The following is a 19,154-nucleotide window of genomic DNA, read 5'->3' on the forward strand; positions in this document are numbered from 1 at the left end:
GTGCTCCGCTCCTGCATCAAGAAGCGCAGGCCGACGCGGCCCACCCGCGCGGTGCTCCGACGCATCACACTCATGATGGCATTGTTGACAGCCATTATTTCACATTTTGACCGTCAACTTCTTGAAAATAAATTGAGCTTTACACTATATTCTATTCATATTTTATTTAATTCTAACGAGTTCCACAAGTTTTTGATGAGTTGTGATTTCAGGTGAACATGTACCAAAAATTGACGAAAATGGGCGAGAACCCAGGCCGACCGGTGTTGGCACTCATTAGCCTTTACGAATTACTTCGAAAGCACACAGAGACCAATGTAGCTTTCATCAGGGAGTACACCTAGGATATCGAATCCAAGGAACGGTAAAGCTTCGACTAGGTCTAGAACTAGTTCAACCGGTCCCATCGGGGAAAGAGATGTACAAAGCCTGAATTAATCCGGCTCAAGTGTGCTAACCATCACCTTAAAGGCCATATGAGTTAACACGCACATCAAACCAACATTACAGAATGGGCAGAACCGCCCGAATTAATCCAGCTCAAGTGCGCTAACCATCACCTTAATGGTCATATGAGTTAACACATACATCAAACGAAGTAATCCGGCAGCTCAGTCGGGTAAAGTCCCGATGAAACCACCTATGCTTCGATGAAACCACCTATACTTCGATCAAACCCAAAGCTCGGCCGGCCTAGCACGTGTCCGTGTACATTTCAAGCAACCATCACCGACACAAGGGAAGGATCAGAGACGTCCGGGAGAAGGCGGTGGCCACGTGGCTACAATCCTAGGCCGGCCGGCCTAGGAGAGGACGGCCGGCCCCACCTTGCATCCCATCTCTTCCCGACTTCGCATGGAAGACAAGCACACCGACCTTACCTGCTTACAACTGACGCCACGTACTTCACCTGCTCGGAGTCGACCTTGGAAGGCTATAAATAGCCTCCCATCTCTCACTTGTAACACACACCATTGGAGCTCAATCTCTCTTTACTTTCTATAGTAGGTTAGTAGTTTAGGAGTTAGAGTCGAGCTTGCTCGGGATTCCGGAGTCGTCGGAAGTCTGGTATAGCTCTTGTATCCTTCTTTTGACTTTATAAATATAAGGTATCTTCTCTACTTTTCTGAGTCACCTTTACTTTCCGCATTCTTTTATCCTCTCGAGTCTGAGTGTTTAGCTCGAGCGCGGAAGTTGTACCTTTGGCTTAGGCTAAGTTATCTTTCTAGTGTTCGGGATCTTACCTTACGAGTTTTCTCGCCCGTACTAGAGTGACTCAAGTTAGTTCTCTAGGTTGAGGGAGATTTCTCTCGAAGGCCTCGAGAGAATCCTAACACTGATCGCGGGCGTGGCGTCCGAATTCGGTGTTAGCTAGAAAGTGTGTTCCACCCCACAGAACCGTTGTGGTAGGTGGCAGGTAGTGACAGCCCTGTCCGTCCCTCGTAGGTCCACCACGTTCGGGTATTTTCATAACAGTAGTGCAGGTTGTCGTTGGACTCCCCTCTCATCTCTTTTGGAAGTCTTTTCTCTTCCACCCGCCGAAGTAAGCTCCGCTATCCCGAAGATTAGTTAGGTGTTTAGTCTGATCTGGTAGCTCAATAGTTCTGAAGTGTATTAGGTGTCTTATCTCACTCATTGTTCTCCCAGCTACTACCTCTCTAAGGAGTTGAGCCTCCGTGTGTCACTCGGTCATTGACTGGCCATTAATCCTACCTACATATCTGGCTTATCCCGTCTAGTTAGTCGGTTGATTAAGCTAGTACAGTTATCACTCGATTTACGATACTCTTTACCATAGTGATTCTCCGAGAAAAATTGATATCTTAGAATACTCCAAGGTGCGCTCACGCAATATACATTCTATTGCGCATAAGAAACGCAATAGTGGCGCGGACGGCTCCGAGGCGCGGCGCGGCCGCTACTCTGCTTTGCTCCCTCGACCTCGACGGCGCCGCCCCACCTCTGCTCCCTCCCCTTTTCCCCCTCCAGGCGCTCAAGCTCGGTGGTTGCAGCGGGCGCGCAGGACCCGTCAATAGCGAACGTCTTGAGCATGGCCGGCGATTTGAGGAGACAGTGTACTGCTATCCAGTACCCTCTGCAGCAGTTTTTCCTGTAAACTCGTCCTCCAGGCGCACCTCCCAGGCTCCAACCCTTCCATCCCTTCCAGAACCCTCCCACTCCAAGCATCTCCAATCGCATCGCCTGAGCAGAGAGGGCGCGCACGGGCGGGCCAAGCTCGGAGGGGCGTGATGGCGGGGAACGACTGGATCAATAGCTACCTGGAGGCTATCCTCGACGCGGGCGGGGCTGCGGGGGAGATCTCGGCAGCCGCAGGTGGTGGCAGCGGGGTTGAGGGGGCATCCGGAGAGAAGCGGGACAAGTCGTCGCTGATGCTCCGGGAGCGCGGCCGGTTCAGCCCCGCGCGATACTTTGTCGAGGAGGTCATCTCCGGTTTCGACGAGACTGACCTTTACAAGACCTGGGTCCGAGTAAGTCCTTTCACTGCCTGCCGCTGTCGTCTCCAGCTGATGCCTATTCCGAGGTTTCTGGCGCTATTTTGTTTTTGGTGTGATTGTTTTTTGGCCTATTTCTGGATGCTGGATTCAGACATCGGCGATGAGGAGCCCTCAGGAGAGGAACACGCGGCTGGAGAACATGTCCTGGAGGATCTGGAACCTCGCCAGGAAGAAGAAGCAGGTATACACGTCTGCTGTTAACATAAGTTGATAACGGTATTACCTTCCTTCTCAAATTTACATACCATGTTGATAATGGCATTAAGTAACCAATTAAACTTTTGGGGATCGTGCTATTAAGTGATTATTGAGGACTTTACGGATTTATATATAGTGCTGGTTGTTGACTTATTCTGTGTATGTGGGTTCTGGTCGATTGGGTAGTCAGGCACCCCAGCTAACTTTTGTTGCATGTGGGAATAGATATAGACTACTTGTGCTGTGCCTGAATCGATTATTCTGGTGGATACCCAAGGAGTGTGTTATGTACTGTTTCTTGCTTGACTATTCTGGTGGATACCCAAGGGCTGTGTTATGTACTGTTTCTTGCTTGACGTGAATTTCTCAGATGGTGGTTTGGCAGTCCGATGTTTACTTATGTGTTCTGCTGAAAGGAAGTACTTCTGGTTGTGTAGATTACCATATTTTTTTAGAAGAATAAATCAAATACAGCATGAATGCCATATAAGCTAGCTGATTTTCCTAATTTTTTCATGCAAGTTCCATTTAAGATGAATTATTGTGTCTTTTTCCCATCAGATTGCGAGTTGGTTTCAGCAATTATTTTTCCTGTATTTAAATTTATTTAAATATATTAACTACAGATTGAAGGAGAGGAAACCTCTCGTTTGTCTAAACAGCGCCGGGAACGTGAGAAAGCTCGTCAATATGCTGCTGCTGATTTCTCTGAAGATCTATCTGAAGGGGAAAAAGGAGAAAACAGTAATGAACCATCTATTCACGATGAGAGGACAAGGACGCGGATGCCAAGGATTGGTTCAACTGATGCTATTGAGGCATGGACAAGCCAGCACAAAGATAAAAAATTGTACATTGTTTTGATAAGGTATGGAGCATTGGAGCTAATAGCTGCAGCTAATCTTCTTTTTTCTTTCAATGTGAATACTGGTTGGAGTGACCCTATATCAAATGCTCTTAGTAGAGGCTTATCGATTGTTCTTCTCTAAACAAGTTTAACTGATGATACTTAGAGTCAACATTGGAAATGCACTATATCTGCTAGGGACGTTTGTTGGAGCTCCTTCTGCTTCTAATGCTCTATAGAAAGTGATTCTCTGAGGGAAGTGATTCTATGACTGAAAGTGATGCAAGCTAAATCTAAACTTTAAGGAGAAATTGATTTCTTTGGGAAGTGAAACACAACTTCTAGCCCCTTAGTTTATTTCAGAGAATCACTTCACATAATCAGCCTAGAATCAATTCTCAATAAAATATCATTAGTTCATTTCAGAGAATCACTTCACATAATCAGCCTAGAATCAATTCTTAGTAAAATATCATTTTGCAGTGTTTCATTTTTGATCAGCCTGGGAGCTGCTTCCATGCATTGGATGATGGTCCGATTATAGATGCTTCAAATTCAAACACCAATTATTATATACATAACTGATGGACATTCAGATGATCTATGATTGTTTTTCTCTTTGAGGGTAGCCTCTATTAATTTTTTGATACACCGCTTTTTGTTAAGCGTTTTTTCCCTTCCAATTTCATGTTTAACATTTAATGCCAATCCCTTTTATCAGTCTTGGTTCTTAGAATTCATGCATACTTGACAACATAGTAATCATCCAGGGTACTTGAGGATTTTCTCCGATTTGTTCCTAAACATTTGCGATTTGTTTAGTGTAGCTTTACTTATTCCAATTGTACACTACTGCTTGTATTCGTTGCCTCTTGCCTTCTTCTACATATATGCCATTATTATTTTTTTACTGAGTCCATACCTTTTCTGCCTCTATGTTTTTTCTGTGTATTGGACAGATCCATATTCCACTTGGTACACTGTTATTACATAGCATGTCCTTAACATAACACAATAATATTTAACCAGTTGCAATTGACTTCCGTTTTGCTTTCTTGGCTGCTTAATGTTGATGAAAGATGCAGCCATTGATTTATCTTATGGAGTTCTGGTTATTGATCTAAGAAAATAAACAAAAATATCAGTAGAATTTTTTACACTACTTTGATATTTTTCTGTAGGAGTCGATTTGATGTTTTTCTGTTTTGTTTGTACATCATTTACATCGAAGCTTTTTTTTCCCCTTCCATTTGATAATTGCTTGTTTACACAGCATTCATGGCCTAATACGCGGTGAGAATATGGAGCTAGGGCGTGACTCAGATACAGGTGGCCAGGTACAATTTATCCTTGTTTTTCCTATCCACATGTTTCAGTATGTTTGTGCCTAATTATTTATACTTGTTGCTAGTGGAGTATATGCCTGCCCTTTCCTCTACATGTTCCCTGCAGTTTGGAGTATGCGACAATCATGTTGCAAATTGAAATAATTTATTCAACAACTTGCAGGTCAAATATGTTGTAGAACTTGCTAGGGCTTTAGGTTCAACACCAGGTGTATACAGAGTGGATCTACTTACAAGGCAGATTTCTGCACCTGATGTTGATTGGAGTTATGGGGAACCTACTGAGATGCTCAGCCCAATATGTTCAGAGAACTTTGTGCATGAGATGGGCGAAAGCAGTGGTGCCTACATTGTTCGTATACCATTTGGACCAAGAGATAAATACATCCCTAAAGAGCATCTGTGGCCGTACATCCAGGAATTCATTGATGGTGCACTTGTTCACATTGTGCAGATGTCCAAGGTACTTGGAGAACAAGTTGGTAGTGGGCAGCCAGTATGGCCTGTTGTTATACACGGACACTATGCTGATGCTGGTGATTCTACTGCTTTACTGTCTGGGGCACTTAATGTACCTATGGTATTCACAGGCCATTCTCTTGGCAGAGACAAGCTGGAGCAGATTTTGAAGCAAGGGCGTCAAACCAGGGATGAAATAAATGCAACCTACAAGATAATGCGCCGAATTGAGGCTGAAGAACTTTGTCTTGATGCATCTGAAATCATAATTACAAGCACCAGGCAAGAAATAGAACAACAATGGGGATTATATGATGGTTTTGATCTAACTATGGCCCGGAAACTTAGGGCAAGAATAAAGCGTGGTGTGAGCTGCTTTGGTCGTTACATGCCCCGTATGATTGTACGTACATCTTCATCAACATTCAAAGATCTTTTTCTCGAACACAACTTTTAAAGATCTTCATTCTTTCTATATTAACTGATGTTTTTTTGTTATATTATCAGGCAATCCCTCCTGGCATGGAGTTTAGCCATATAGCACCTCATGATGTTGATCTGGATGGTGAAGAAGGAAATGAAGATGGCTCAGCTTCACCAGATCTACCTATTTGGGCTGATGTGCGTTTCTTTCTATTCTTTTCTCCCATAAGATAGCCAGAGTGAAAGAATATGCAGATGTGAGTATGTGACACATAGACCACTTGCTTTATTTACTTATGACTTCTATTTGAAATAATTTCAGATAATGCGCTTCTTCTCAAACCCCCGTAAGCCCATGATTCTTGCTCTTGCTCGTCCAGATCCCAAGAAGAATATCACAACTCTAATCAAGGCATTTGGTGAACATCGTGAATTGAGAAATTTAGCAAATCTAGTATGTATGACAATTCTTTGTATTTGGCTAGTTGTGTGCTGATTACTGATGCATGTGCTCAACACTTTGTAATTGTTTTTCCTGCAGACACTGATCATGGGCAATCGTGATGTCATTGATGAAATGTCAAGCACAAATGCAGCTGTTTTGACTTCAGTACTCAAGCTTATTGATAAATATGATCTATATGGGCAGGTGGCATATCCCAAGCATCATAAGCAATCAGAAGTTCCTGATATTTATCGTTTAGCGGCGAGAACAAAGGTAACCAAGCCTTCTTTTTTTTTTTAATGTGTGAAATGTTTGAATATGATTTATAAGATTAGAGGCTAGGGGATTCCGTCTTTTCTTGATTGAGATCATATTACTTTATAGTATTCACTCTTGATCGGATGTTAATGATTATTTACGAAACTTTATAGGTCTACAAGTATTGGTAACTAGTTTTCAACATGATATGTCGTCTAATGGATTTTGGTGTTTGCTATGTAAAATATTAGCTATTTGACTTGTTAATTTGCATTTTTGCTTCAAAATTTCAATTTTAGAAATTTACTGATTATGCTTCATCTTGACTTAATTCTTTACTTTTACATGCTGAGCTCATGCTTATCTTTCAATTATTTTTCAGGGGGTTTTTATCAATTGTGCGTTCATTGAACCATTTGGACTTACCTTGATTGAGGTTGCTACTTCTGCATCATTTTCTTTCCTTTGCCTGCATTAACAATGATTATTTGAACATGACACCTTGTTTCTTTCCAGGCTGCTGCATATGGTTTACCAATGGTTGCCACACAAAATGGTGGGCCCGTCGACATACATCGGGTATTGATGCACAAGCCTTCTTTCTTACCATTGGAAAATTTCCTGCTCTAGTTAATGTTGTGTATATTTTGTTTCCTTGACCCAGGTTCTTGATAATGGAATTCTTGTTGATCCCCACAATCAAAATGAAATAGCTGAAGCACTTTATAAGCTTGTATCAGATAAGCATTTGTGGGCACAATGCCGACAGAATGGTCTGAAAAACATCCATCAATTTTCATGGCCTGAACATTGCAAGAACTACTTGTCACGTGTTGGCACACTCAAGCCTAGACATCCCCGCTGGCAAAAGAATAATGATGCAACTGAAATATCTGAAGCAGATTCACCTGAAGACTCTCTAAGGGACGTTCATGACATATCTCTTAACTTAAAGCTTTCCTTGGACAGTGAAAAATCAGGCAGCAAAGAAGGAAATTCGAATATTGTGAGAAGACATCTTGAGGATGCAGTACAAAAGTTGTCAGGAGGTGTTAATGCCAGCAGTGTGGAGGGGTTAAGTGAGAATGGTAGATGGCCATCATTGCGTGGGAGGAAGCACATCATTGTGATTGCTGTAGACTCTGTTCAAGATGCAGACTTTCTTCAGGTTGTTAAAAATATTTTTGAAGCTTCAAGCAATGGGAGATTAAGTTGTTCTGTTGGTTTTGTATTGTCTACATCTAAATCAATATCAGAGATACATGCTTTGCTAATATCCGGAGGCATAGAAACTAGTGATTTTGATGCCTTCATATGCAACAGTGGCAGTGATCTTTGTTATCCATCTTCAAGCCCTGAAGACATGCTTAGCCCTGCTGAGCTCCCATTCATGGTTGATCTTGATTATCACTCCCAAATTGAATATCGCTGGGGAGGAGAAGGTTTAAGGAAGACACTAATTCGTTGGGCAGCTGAAAAAAACAATGAAAGTGGACAAAATGTATTTGTTGAGGATGAAGAATGTTCATCCACTTATTGCATTTCGTTTAAAGTGACGAATACTGAGGCTGTATGTTTCTTTAGTCTTCTTGTTCCCTCTGTCAAATTTTCCACTGATTTTTTTTTTATCTTCAGCAGCTGTTGATTCTTTATTATGTTTTACTTGTTTAGGCATCGCCTGTGAAAGAGATTAGGCGGACAATGAGAATTCAAGCCCTGCGCTGTCATGTTCTGTACAGCCATGATGGCAGCAAGCTGAATGTTATTCCTGTTTTAGCTTCTCGCTTGCAGGCTTTAAGGTGTGATTGTTACCTTAATGCCTTCCTTTATTTCCACAAGCATGTTATTAATATTACTATTTGAGCAAAATGCTATACTACCTACTTCACCAAATATGGGTTGCCCTAGAACATTTACAGTAATATGCCTTAGTTTGACCAACATTTAAAAGGAATCCATGGTATGAATTTTCAATTTAATATATTTCTTGTAAATTCTATTCCGTAATACATCATCCATAGTTTTTGTGATTACAATCATTGTATATTGAAATCAGCGGTTGAGCCATTGAAGTAATATTGAAGAGTGATGTACAAAATGCCTATATTTTGTGATTATTCCCTCCGTTTTTAAATATATGAATGTTGGCCATGTAACTGAGTGTTAGGATTTGTATAGGCATTCATTGCATTTATTACATTTATTCCCTGTAATCCTGTACTACCATCTGTACCTGTCCTTTGGCTATATATAAAACAGCCAACCCCCCCACCCCCACCCCCACCCCCCACATTAGGGTGCGAGGTGTCCTCTTAATCTTCTCTACATGGTATCTGTTAGAATGAGAGGTGTTAGATGTATATGTACCTTTTGTAGTTTCCCCGTCGTATAAGAGGTTTTGTGCATATTTCCTAATACCTGTATATGTATATATTCGGGCCTAGAGCTCATAATGAATATAAGTGCTATTCATAACATGGTATCACAGCCATACTAGGGTGTTTATTCTCAATCTTCCCTAGCGACCTTTTTTTTCCCCCACCGCACATCGCACTTGCGTGCTCATATTCCAGCAAAATTGATTGCTCCTGTTTGTTTTGAGAAGATCCACGACACGCTTGCTGATTGCTTCTTCGATTTGCGCCGCCGCTGAGCTCCTTCATCTTCTGTGGTTGCGCCGCCGCCGGGCTTCCCCGTTCGTGGCCACGCCGCCGTGGAGCTCTTACTCCGGCCGCTGCGCCGCCGCCCCTTCCTCGGGTCGCGCCACCGCCTCCCCTTCCTCGGGATTTGTCTGCTCCACCGCTTCGGGCCCGCCCGCCGGCATTTGCACTCGCGGAATCTGCCCGCTCGCCAGCGTTCGCCTGCCCGCCGATCTGCCGCCCGCGTTGGGACGCAAACGCATTACCACCAGGCTGCGCGCCGCCCTGTCTTGGGCCGCGCCCTTACCTGGGCGGCCTCCGCCGTCTGGTCCTCGCCGTCGGAGAGGGGAGCTCTGTTTTAAAACAGAGCTACGCCCTCGTGTAAAAAAAAAAGAGTACTACTGTTTTGATCTGGTGGCTCTCCTGACTTGTTCTGTTGTGTGATTTTGCCCCAGACTTATCAGTAGGGTACTAAAAAAAAATCGCTGCTGCTGCCGTCGCTTTCTGTTTGCACTCACTGTCGCCCGCCGCTTTTCTCTTTGCGCTCTCGACATCGACTGTTGCTGTTTGGGATGATGTCTTCTTCCGTTCCGTCATCCGGTGTTGTGCAGATTACACGATGTCCGTTGCTTTTCAATTGCACTAACTATCACGACTAGGTTCGTCGTCTCCGCTGGCACACGCGTGGTCTTCGTCCTTGGGAATTTCTTACTGGTGATATACCCTGCCCACCTCCTCCTCAGGCCTACTATTCCTGATAAAACTACTGATGCGGAGAAGACGAAGTTGTTTGATGAGTGTGAGGCTAGTATGGAGTCCTATGCGTCTCAATTTGCTGCCTACATGGTTGGATCAGGATGCTCGTGCTAGTGCTGTTCTTGAGCGTTTTTCTGCAGATATTATTGGTTTTGACCATGCATATGAGATGTGGGCTTTTCTTCGTGAGTGTTATGAGTCCACCAGTCAGTCTACCTATATTGCTGCTCTATGTCAGGAACAACTGTTGCGCCAGGGTGATTCTACAGTTGATGATTTCTATGCTCAGATGTATGCAGTGTGGCGTCAGCTTGATTCTATTGGTCTATCTCCCAGCACTTGTGATTCGTGTAAGGCTCAGAAGGTTGCTCTGGAGACTAGGCGCACTCATGACTTCTTGACTCGTCTTCGTGATGAGTTTGAGCAGCTTCGAGCTCAGTTGGTTTCTCGTGTGCCCTGTGTTTCTCTGATGGAGGCTCTTGTTGCTGTTCGTAATGAGGAGCCGCGTCTTCGTAATGCTGATTGCAGTCTTCGCCTTCCTCTGTTTTGGCTGCTCCTTCGTCGTCTACAGCTCCTCCATCTGTGGTGCCTCCTTCAGCATCGCCTTCTTCTGAGAGCGGAGGGGGTGGTCGTCTTCATTGTGACTATTGTGGTAAGAAGACTCACGTGGAAGCATATTGCTACAAGAAGAAGAAGGCTCAGTCTCCCGAGGTGGTAGTGGTCATTCTTCACAAGGTATAGGTAGTGCTGGAGGTTCTGATACTGGAGGTTCTCAGCGGAGTTCTGCTAGTTTGGAGACACAGGAGATGCTCATGTTGCTTCGTCGCCTAGGTGCAGACTCATGTGGAGGCATATTGCTACAAGAAAAAGAAGGCTCAGTCTCGCCGAGGTGGTAGTGGTCGTTCTTCACAAGGTATAGGTAGTGCTGGTGGTTCTGATACTGGAGGTTCTCAGCGGAGTTCTGCTTGTTTTGAGACACAGGAGATGCTCATGTTGCTTCGTTGCCTAGCTACTTCTGCACCTTCAGGAGCTGTTGGTTCTGCTACTTAGGCCTCTGCACAGTCAGATACTGCCACTGCTTCTTAGTCTTCTTCAAGTAATTTTCCATGGATCCTAGACTCTAGGGCTTCTTTTCATATGACTCTTGATCGAATCAGTCTTTCTTCCATTAGTACACCAACCTCGTCCTATCACTGTTCAAATTGCAGATGGGTCATCTCTCTCTGTTGCAGGGCAGGGAACTCTTTTGTCTTTCTCTTTTCATGTTCCTGCTGTTTCTTATGTTCCCAAACTAACCATGCAGTCTCAGCTGGCCAGCTCACTAATCATAGTTGCTGTGTGATCCTTGATTTGGACTCTTGTTGTTTCAAGGATCGCATCATAGGTCTCTTGGTTTGTACTGGCCCTCGTCGATGTGATTCTCAGCGTCTTTGGGAGCTTGACTAGCTTCGTCTTCCTTCTGCCAGTCTCATGGGTTCTGCTGCGTCTACGCCATCCGCATCATCTTTTGCTTAGTGGCACCATCGTTTGGGACATCTATGTGGCTCTCGCCCTACGCTAGTTCGTTGTGGTCTTTAGGGCCAGTCTCTGGTGATGTATCTCTAGATCAGTGTTAAGGTTGTCGATTACGAAAATAGCTTCAGCTTCCTTATTATTCTAGTGAGTCGGTGTCGAAACATCCTTTTGATCTTGTTCATTTTGATGTATGGTGTTCGGTTCCCTTTGTTTCGAGAGGAGGCCATCGATACTATATCATTTTTATAGATGATTTTTCTCGTCACACATGTATTTATTTTATGAAAAATCGTGCTAAGGCTCTGTCTATCTGTAAAAATTTTGCAAACATGATCTGTACTCAGTTTGATAGTTCTATTAAGGTTTTTCGTGCTGATTCTGCTGGGGAGTATCTATCTGGAGCCCTTCGTTAGTTTCTTTCTAAGCAAGGAACTCTTGCTCAATTCTCTTGTCCTGGCGCTTATGTTGAGAATGGTGTTGCTAAGCGTAAGCATCGTCATTTGCTTGAGACTGCCTGTGCTCTTATGATTGCTTCTTCTATTCCACCTCATTTTTGGGCTGAAGCTGTTTCCATTACCACTTATCTAATTAATATTTAGCCCTCATCTTCTCTTCATGGTGGGATCCCGTACGAGCGTCTTTGTGGCAAGCTTCCTGACTATTCTTGTCTTCTCCTTTTTGGATGTGTGTGTGCTATGTGCTTCTTGCACCTCGTGAGCGCACTAAGTTGACCGCTCAATCTGTCAAGCGTGTTTTCCTGGGATATAGTGCTGAGCATCAGGAGTATCGTTGCTGGGATCCTATTGGCCATCGGATGAGGATTTCACAGGATGTTACTTTGATGAGTCTCGTCCCTTCTATCCTCGTACTTCTCCTGATGCTTCTCATGCATCTGTCATTGAGCCACTTTCTTTCCTACTATTTCCGGATACTCCTATTGCCCCTATATTTACTCCACACGTAGTGCCTTCGTCTGTGGTTCCGATTGAGTTGCCTGTAGTCCCTTCACCTTCACCTGTGGAGCCTTCTTCTACGGCCCTTTCAACTGTGGTCCCTTCTTTTTCGGAGGATATTCCACAGGTTCCTATGGGTACTGCTTATGACAGTAAACTGCCTGTCACCCGTGTCTACACACGTACTCGGCGGGCTATGAGATCATCTTTTGATGCACCTTCTCCTTCTGATGCGCCATCTTCCTCCGTTGCACCTTCTCTTGATGAGCCATCTTCTTCTGCTGCATCTTCTGACAGCTTTTGATGCGTGTTCTCTACGATATGCTCTTCATGATCGGCAGTCGATTCGGCCTCCAGATAGGCTTGGTTTTGTTGGTACTGTTCTCTCTGAGCCGACTTCTTACCGTGATGCCATTCATCGTCAGGAGTGGCAAGCATGCTATGGCCGAGGAGATTGCTGCTCTTGAGCACACTGGCACATGGGATGTGTACCTATTGCCGCACATGTTTGTTCTATCACTTGTAAATGGGTTTACAAGGTTAAGACCTGCTCTGATGGTTCCCTTGAGCGCTACAAAGCTCGTCTTTTAGCGCGTGGTTTTCAGCAGGAGCATGGTCGGGACTATGATGAGACATTTGCACCTCTGGCTCATATGACCATAGTTCGCACTCTTTTTGCTGTGGCTTCTGTTCGTGAGTGGTCTATCTCGGCTTGATGTGAAGAATGTCTTTCTTAATAGTGAACTTTGTGAGGAAGTGTATATGCAGCCACCACCTGGGTATTCGGTCCCTGAGGGCATGGTATGTTGTCTTCACCGCTCGCTTTATGGCCTCAAGCAAGCTCCTCGTGCTTGGTTCCAGCGCTTTGCTTCTGTGGCCATTGTTGCTGGCTTTTATGCTAGTACTCATGATCCTGCGCTCTTCGTTCACACTTCCTCTCGTGGTCGGACTCTTCTTTACGTTGATCACATGATCATCACTGGAGATGATTCTCAGTATATTGCCTTTGTGAAGGCATGTCTCAGTGAGCAGTTTCTTATGTCTGATCTAGATCCTCTTCGTTACTTTCTTGGGATTGAGGTTTCTTCCACACCTTTGGGGTTCTACCTGTCTTAAGAAATTTACATTCAGGATCTTCTTGATCGTGCTTCTCTCACTGACCATCGTAGTGTCAAGACTCCCATGGAACTTAATGATCATCTTCGTGCCACTGATGGGGAGCCCCTTGCAGATCCCACTCGTTATCGCCATATTGTTGGGAGTCGTTATCGCCATATTGTTGAGAGTCTTGTTTATCTTGGTGTTACTCGTCGACATTTCATATGTTGTACATATCCTGAGTCAGTTTGTTTCTGCCCCCACTTAGATCCACTATAGTCATCTTCTTTGTGTTCTGCGTTATCTTTGTGGGACTATATCTCGTTACTTGTTCTTTCCTCGCTCCAGCTCTTTACAGCTTCATGCCTATTCTGATGCTACTTGAGCTAGTGATTACTCTGATCGTCGATCTCTTTCTGCTTATTGTGTTTTTCTTGGTGGTTCTCTCATTGCTAGGAAGACCAAGAAGCAGGTAGCAGTTTCTCGTTCGAGTGCAGAGGCTGAGTTGCGAGCTGTGGCTCTTGTGACAGCAGAGGTTCCTTGGTTGCGGTTGCTGCTTGAGGATTTTGGTGTTTCTGTTTCTAGGCCAACTCCTCTTTTGTCTGACACTACAAGTGCTATCAGCATTGCTCGTGATCCGGTGAAGCATGAGTTCGCTAAGAATATTGGTGTTGATGCTTCCTATACACGAGCACAGGTACAGAATGATGTTATTGCTCTTCAGTATCGCCCTGGGCACGAAAAACCGAGAAGACCGAGCCGAAAAAACCGAGAACCGGAGCCGAACCGAACGAAACCGAGAATTTCGCTTCCTGGTTCTCAGGAACCGAAATAATCGGTTCGGTTTCGGTTCCTAACCCGGTTAACCGAAAGAACCGAGCCCAAGCCAAGTTTAGCCTAGCGGGCCAAAGGCCCAAAGCAGCCCAACTAAGAAACCCTAGTATCCCACTCACCCACTCCCATCTCCCTTCCTCAACCCCAGATCCCCCACCCGCCGCCCGACTCCCCAGAGCCGAGCACCTACCCAGGCACCCGGCGGCCCACCTCGACGGTGCCCCCGACCCCCGCCGCCCACTCGTTGCTCGGCTGCAGGTTCACCCACCTCCCCCGCCCCGCGTGCGCCGCCGCCGCGCCCCTGCCCCTTCGCCTGCCCCACCGCAGCCCGCCAATCCCGGCCACCCGCCCCGTGCGCGTCGTGCCCCGTGGGCCGCGGCACCTACCCCTGCAACGCCGTCGGTCCCGGCAACCCGCCCCCGCGGACGGCGGCGGCGCGACTCCCCCTGCTAGCGACGCCGGCGGCCTCAAGTGCGGTGGCAGCTCCTGGTAGGCGCAATCGGCGCTCGGCAGTGGCCCCCTGGAGGTCTGGTGTGGCGGGGCCTCCAAGGCTCGGACGAGTCGACGACCGACGAGATCCAAATTTCTTTTCCCCCCTCGTCTTTTCTTCTGAACGCTTGTGCGGGTTAGATGGCCTCGGTTTTTTCTGTTAAAACCGGAACCGAACCGAACTAATCGAAACCGAAATTGCTCTGTTCTTGATTTTGAAAAGAACCGATCGGTCCCTATTTTTTAAGAACCGAACTTCTCTAAAAACCAGTATGTGCCTTCAGAGCTTCAGTTGGCAGATTTCTTTACTAAGGCGCTAGGTAGACTAGAGTTCAACACAGATTCTATCTCTCCAAACTCAGTGTCATTGATCCACCTTGAATTTGAGGGGGCTGTTAGATGTATATGTACCTTTTGTAGTTTCCCCGCTGTATAAAGGTTTTTGTGCATATTTCGTAATACCTGTACATATATATATTCAGGCCTAGAGTCCTTATAATGAATACAAGTGCTATTCATAACAAGAGGGAAGTAGGAAGATGGCTAAATGAATGTTAGTATTGAACATCCCCAAATGGGGTATATACTACATGAGAGCCCAAACCCTAGACTAGAGTACAATGACAATAATACCTTTATGAAGCAGAGAGGGAGAGAGGTGGAAGAAGACTGTTGGACCTTTTTGCAATTTCTGAAAAATCCAGGGATCCTACTGTAAAACAAAAATAACTCCTAAACTAGGGCTCAAATGAAAAAGTGCCCAACATGAAAGTTGTTCAACTTTTCAAGATCTACAACTTTGATGTTGTGCAAAAATTGATTTGACCAAAGGTTAAAGAGTTATTTTGAAAACATAGGAAGGATTTTGAATTTTAATGGACTTTTGTCTTTTCCAAAGCAAATTCACCTCAAATTTAGACTGAAATGTAAAATTTTCTGCCATGTAATGATTACACTGAATTTTGCAAATAAACCCTCCACAAAAGCAACATTTACCCCTCTTATTCAAATTAAACTATAGAAAAGACCTTGCATAAATTCATATTTACACATTTAACCTTATATTTTTAAAATAAGACCCTTTTGCAAGCAATTTAAGCACATGATGCATAAAAGAAATACAGTTCTACTGTGCAGACACCTAGGGTGTCACACTAACCTCTCGCCTACCCCCACCCACTCCTCTATCATAGTAGGCAATGGTCAGTGCATCCCCATATCGTGCTGTGGCAATTCTATCGTGCCCATACACCTCCCTATTAGGGATATGTATAGCTAACTTATATTGTACTCCAGGGCTTATAGACTCTTACTTATACATCAAGCCGTCTCAGCTATATATATATGAAAGGTCACCCCCCCGAATAGGGTGTGCGGTGTTTCCCCAATCTCTCCAGCTCTCTACATGGTATCAAGAGTCTGGGCCCTAGTTTCCTGGCTCTCACCCCTTCCGCTGCCCTAGATCCCGTGCGCCGCTGGCCGGCCCGCACGTCCAGCACCTCACCCAGCCGCGCCGCCCCCAGGCAGCGCCACCCTCCTCGCTGCGTCGCCGCCCTATTTTGCGCTGGTCGCTGACCTACGCCATGACGAGTTCCTCCACCTCGTCGGCCACCAGCCCTAGGTCCGGCTTCGGCACGATCCCCGTCTTCGTGTTCATCGGTTACCCCTCTTCTCAGAAGGGATAAACCAGGTGCTCATTCAGTGGCAGGGTGAGGCTCCCTCATCAGCCACCTGCGATGATGTCGACTTCTTCATCCAGCTCTACCCACAATTCCAGCTTGCGGACGAGCTGCTCGTCAAAGGTGTGCGTGTGTGTGTTGGTTGTTGGGGGGGGGGGGGAGGGGTCATGTGGGCCAAGAAGTACTCAAGTAGGGCTAAGAATTCAGGCCCATAAAATCAGCTGAGTGGCTGGAATGGGGCCTGTGGGGGAGGTTTCTTGCAGCTCAATTAGTTGGGATTTTCTTTAGAAAGTGAGTTGAGATTATTAAGGAATATTTGAGAGTAATTTGAGGAAGGTTTGTTGGCCAATGACCTATGTAAGATGGAGGGAACCCAGGAAACAATCATGCAATACAATTATCTTATTCCTATCTCTACCTTGTTGCTCTCCAAGCAAAATTGGGAGCCGAGGGGCAAAACCTCGCTTCTCCCCTGCTGACGGCTACATCCTGCGTAGCCAAGGCCCGCCGCCTCCACCTCTACCTCTACCTGATCCAGGACGCCATAACATGTTTGTTTTCAGTGAAAATTCTTAAAGTCGAGCATGGAAGAGTTTAGAACATGTTAATCCATCTATTGTGCATGGACTGTTGAAGTGCAGTGGTACCCCATTACAAAAGGGATTTAGAAACTAGAAGGTACCAAGATATTATATAGTTTACTGTTTTTCTAGTTTCACTTAAATAATCATTTTGCAATTCTTGATTTATGGAGTTGGAGTTCTCCACTAGAAAGTGCAAAACTGCCATTTGAGCAGTATAGTCCTTGATGTTAATATATTTGTTCATTTATGTTTTTGCAGGTATCTGTATATAAGATGGGGTGTTGAGCTCTCGAACATGACAGTGGTTGTTGGTGAAAGTGGTGACACAGATTATGATGGTTTACTTGGAGGTGTGCACAAGACCATCATACTCAAAGGCTCGTTCAATGCTATTCCAAACCAAGTTCATACTGCTAGGAGCTATTCATTGCAAGATGTTGTATCCTTTGAGAAACCAGGACTTGCTTCAGTTGAGGGATATGGTCCAGACAACCTAAAATCAGCTCTACTGCAGTTTGGTATATTGAAAGACTAAAATTTTGGACTTGCCGGTCAGCAGAGGAATCAAACTAAATTAGGTATGTTAAGACACACTTTTGCTAATGTAGAGCGATGTCTTGCACCCAAGGACTACATTTGGAGTGTAAACTTGAAATACCACGTGTCATTCAATCATTTTGAAACTCAAAAGCAAATACACAAGTTGATGTTTCTCTGCATGGTTTTCCTCCCAGTAGAATATATCCTTGTTTATAACTAACCAGCATAGGTATTATTACATTCTGTTTCCATTGGACAAGTGAACTACATAATTTTCATTGTGCATACATAAACTCCTGGCTTGGAATGTAGGAATTGAACAGGAACTCCACTTGTCTAATCTCAACTAAAAACAGCACTACATGCAGGAGCTATTTGTCGTTTATTTGGTGTCTCATATAGCACAGATATTTGCCTACTTTATTAGTATATTCTTAATAGGAATCAATTCTTGTGATATAGGATCGACGAGAGGACTGGTAGGACTTCCCCTATGCTGTTTCAACAGCAGCATGCCAGAAATAACGGTCTTGCTTTGTATGGCCCGTACTACACATGAGAGGATTGGAGACAAACTTATTGGTTTCTGTTCCAAAACTCAAAGATGTTATTTTGTAACAACATCGTAATAAGGCTGATGTTTACAGATATGTACAATGTGCAAAACTTCATATCAAGCTCATCTGAAATCTTAATTTTCCTAGATCAGGATCTTTTTTCGAATGCCTTGGGCTGAATGTTTACCCGTCTTGTGTACAACCCGTTGCTTTGCTTACAAGTCTGTTTTTTTTTTTTTTTGGGCTTTGGTTCCGGACTCCATTATGATTTATTTTTGCCTCTTGTATTTGAACCTAGCTTGTTCATAAATCGTAAGATATATGGTTCTGAAGTGTAGGTCCTTTTAAGTTTGAGTAAAATTCATTGGGTCCTCAAATTATTCGTGAAGTCCCATCTAGGTCCATGTACTTTCAAAACGGTCATCCAAGTCCAAGATCTAGTTTTGTGTTGAAGGGGAGGAGATTTGCCTATGTGGTACCGGCAGCGTCGACTGAGGTTTGCAATATAGTCCTCATTGGAATGTGAAAGTGCACATTTGCCTGAAATCAATCCCCTCCCGTCTGCTCGTGAGCCAGCGATTCGGGCTTTTGCTCCGTCGCCCGCCACCACCGTAATCCATCTCGCTTCGCCTTCCGTTCTCCATCCGCCACCGTCGCTAGGTACGAGCATCACATACCATACCAGTTGTACCAATTCACCATCAACCACACCTTGACACGGGTCAACCTGGCAACCCAGACTCCGGTAAACCCACAGTTTCTGCCCGCAAGTTGATGTAAAAAGTTTCGCTACTTGCACCTTAGCTGTCTACATACAGAAAGTAACCACCAGAGGGAGGTAGAAAATAAGTAATATTGCTTTAGCAAAAGCAATATAACGTGGGGTTGTCACACGATCGTGCATGTGATTATACATATAGTTTTTACTCTACAAAAGTTGCACACATGGATCCACTCAAGCAAACGTTGGAGATTAGCCGATTGAACGACGTGACACGCGACACCGGTTGAAAACACT

At 44.7% G+C, this 19,154-nt stretch overlaps 1 protein-coding gene across 2 annotated transcripts; it reads left to right on the forward strand.

The window, feature by feature from the left end:
• The first annotated feature begins 1,873 nt into the window (after positions 1–1,873).
• Positions 1,874–18,373, forward strand: LOC120712039 (probable sucrose-phosphate synthase 4). 2 transcript variants are annotated; one of them, XM_039997723.1, is made up of 14 exons: positions 1,874–2,489; positions 2,608–2,697; positions 3,341–3,582; positions 4,835–4,898; positions 5,071–5,769; positions 5,874–5,987; positions 6,112–6,243; positions 6,331–6,507; positions 6,875–6,928; positions 7,009–7,071; positions 7,157–8,062; positions 8,164–8,291; positions 17,298–17,617; positions 18,042–18,373. In XM_039997723.1, exons 1-13 carry the CDS (start codon positions 2,250–2,252, stop codon positions 17,572–17,574), a joined length of 3,186 nt encoding a protein of 1,061 aa, XP_039853657.1. In that variant the 5' UTR covers positions 1,874–2,249; the 3' UTR covers positions 17,575–17,617; positions 18,042–18,373. The 2 variants fall into 2 exon arrangements, 1 of the variants encoding a protein (XP_039853657.1); XR_005690618.1 differs by lacking the exon at positions 18,042–18,373 and adding an exon at positions 17,019–17,133 and having other exon boundaries at positions 1,881–2,489; positions 17,298–17,440.
• Positions 18,374–19,154: the final 781 nt, after the last annotated feature.

The sequence above is a fragment of the Panicum virgatum genome, chromosome 6K (assembly GCF_016808335.1).
Source record: "Panicum virgatum strain AP13 chromosome 6K, P.virgatum_v5, whole genome shotgun sequence".
Taxonomy (NCBI): domain Eukaryota; kingdom Viridiplantae; phylum Streptophyta; class Magnoliopsida; order Poales; family Poaceae; genus Panicum; species Panicum virgatum.

What these genes read in the sequence shown, in the direction of transcription:
- LOC120712039 (XM_039997723.1), top strand. Translation starts at nt 2,250, where the DNA reads ATGGCGGGGAACGACTGGATCAATAGCTACCTGGAGGCTATCCTCGAC. An exon ending in ACTCAGATACAGGTGGCCAG is followed by an intron (nt 4,899 to 5,070) that starts GTACAATTTATC and finishes AACAACTTGCAG; the next exon opens with GTCAAATATGTTGTAGAACT. An exon ending in TCTCGCTTGCAGGCTTTAAG is followed by an intron (nt 8,292 to 17,297) that starts GTGTGATTGTTA and finishes ATGTTTTTGCAG; the next exon opens with GTATCTGTATATAAGATGGG.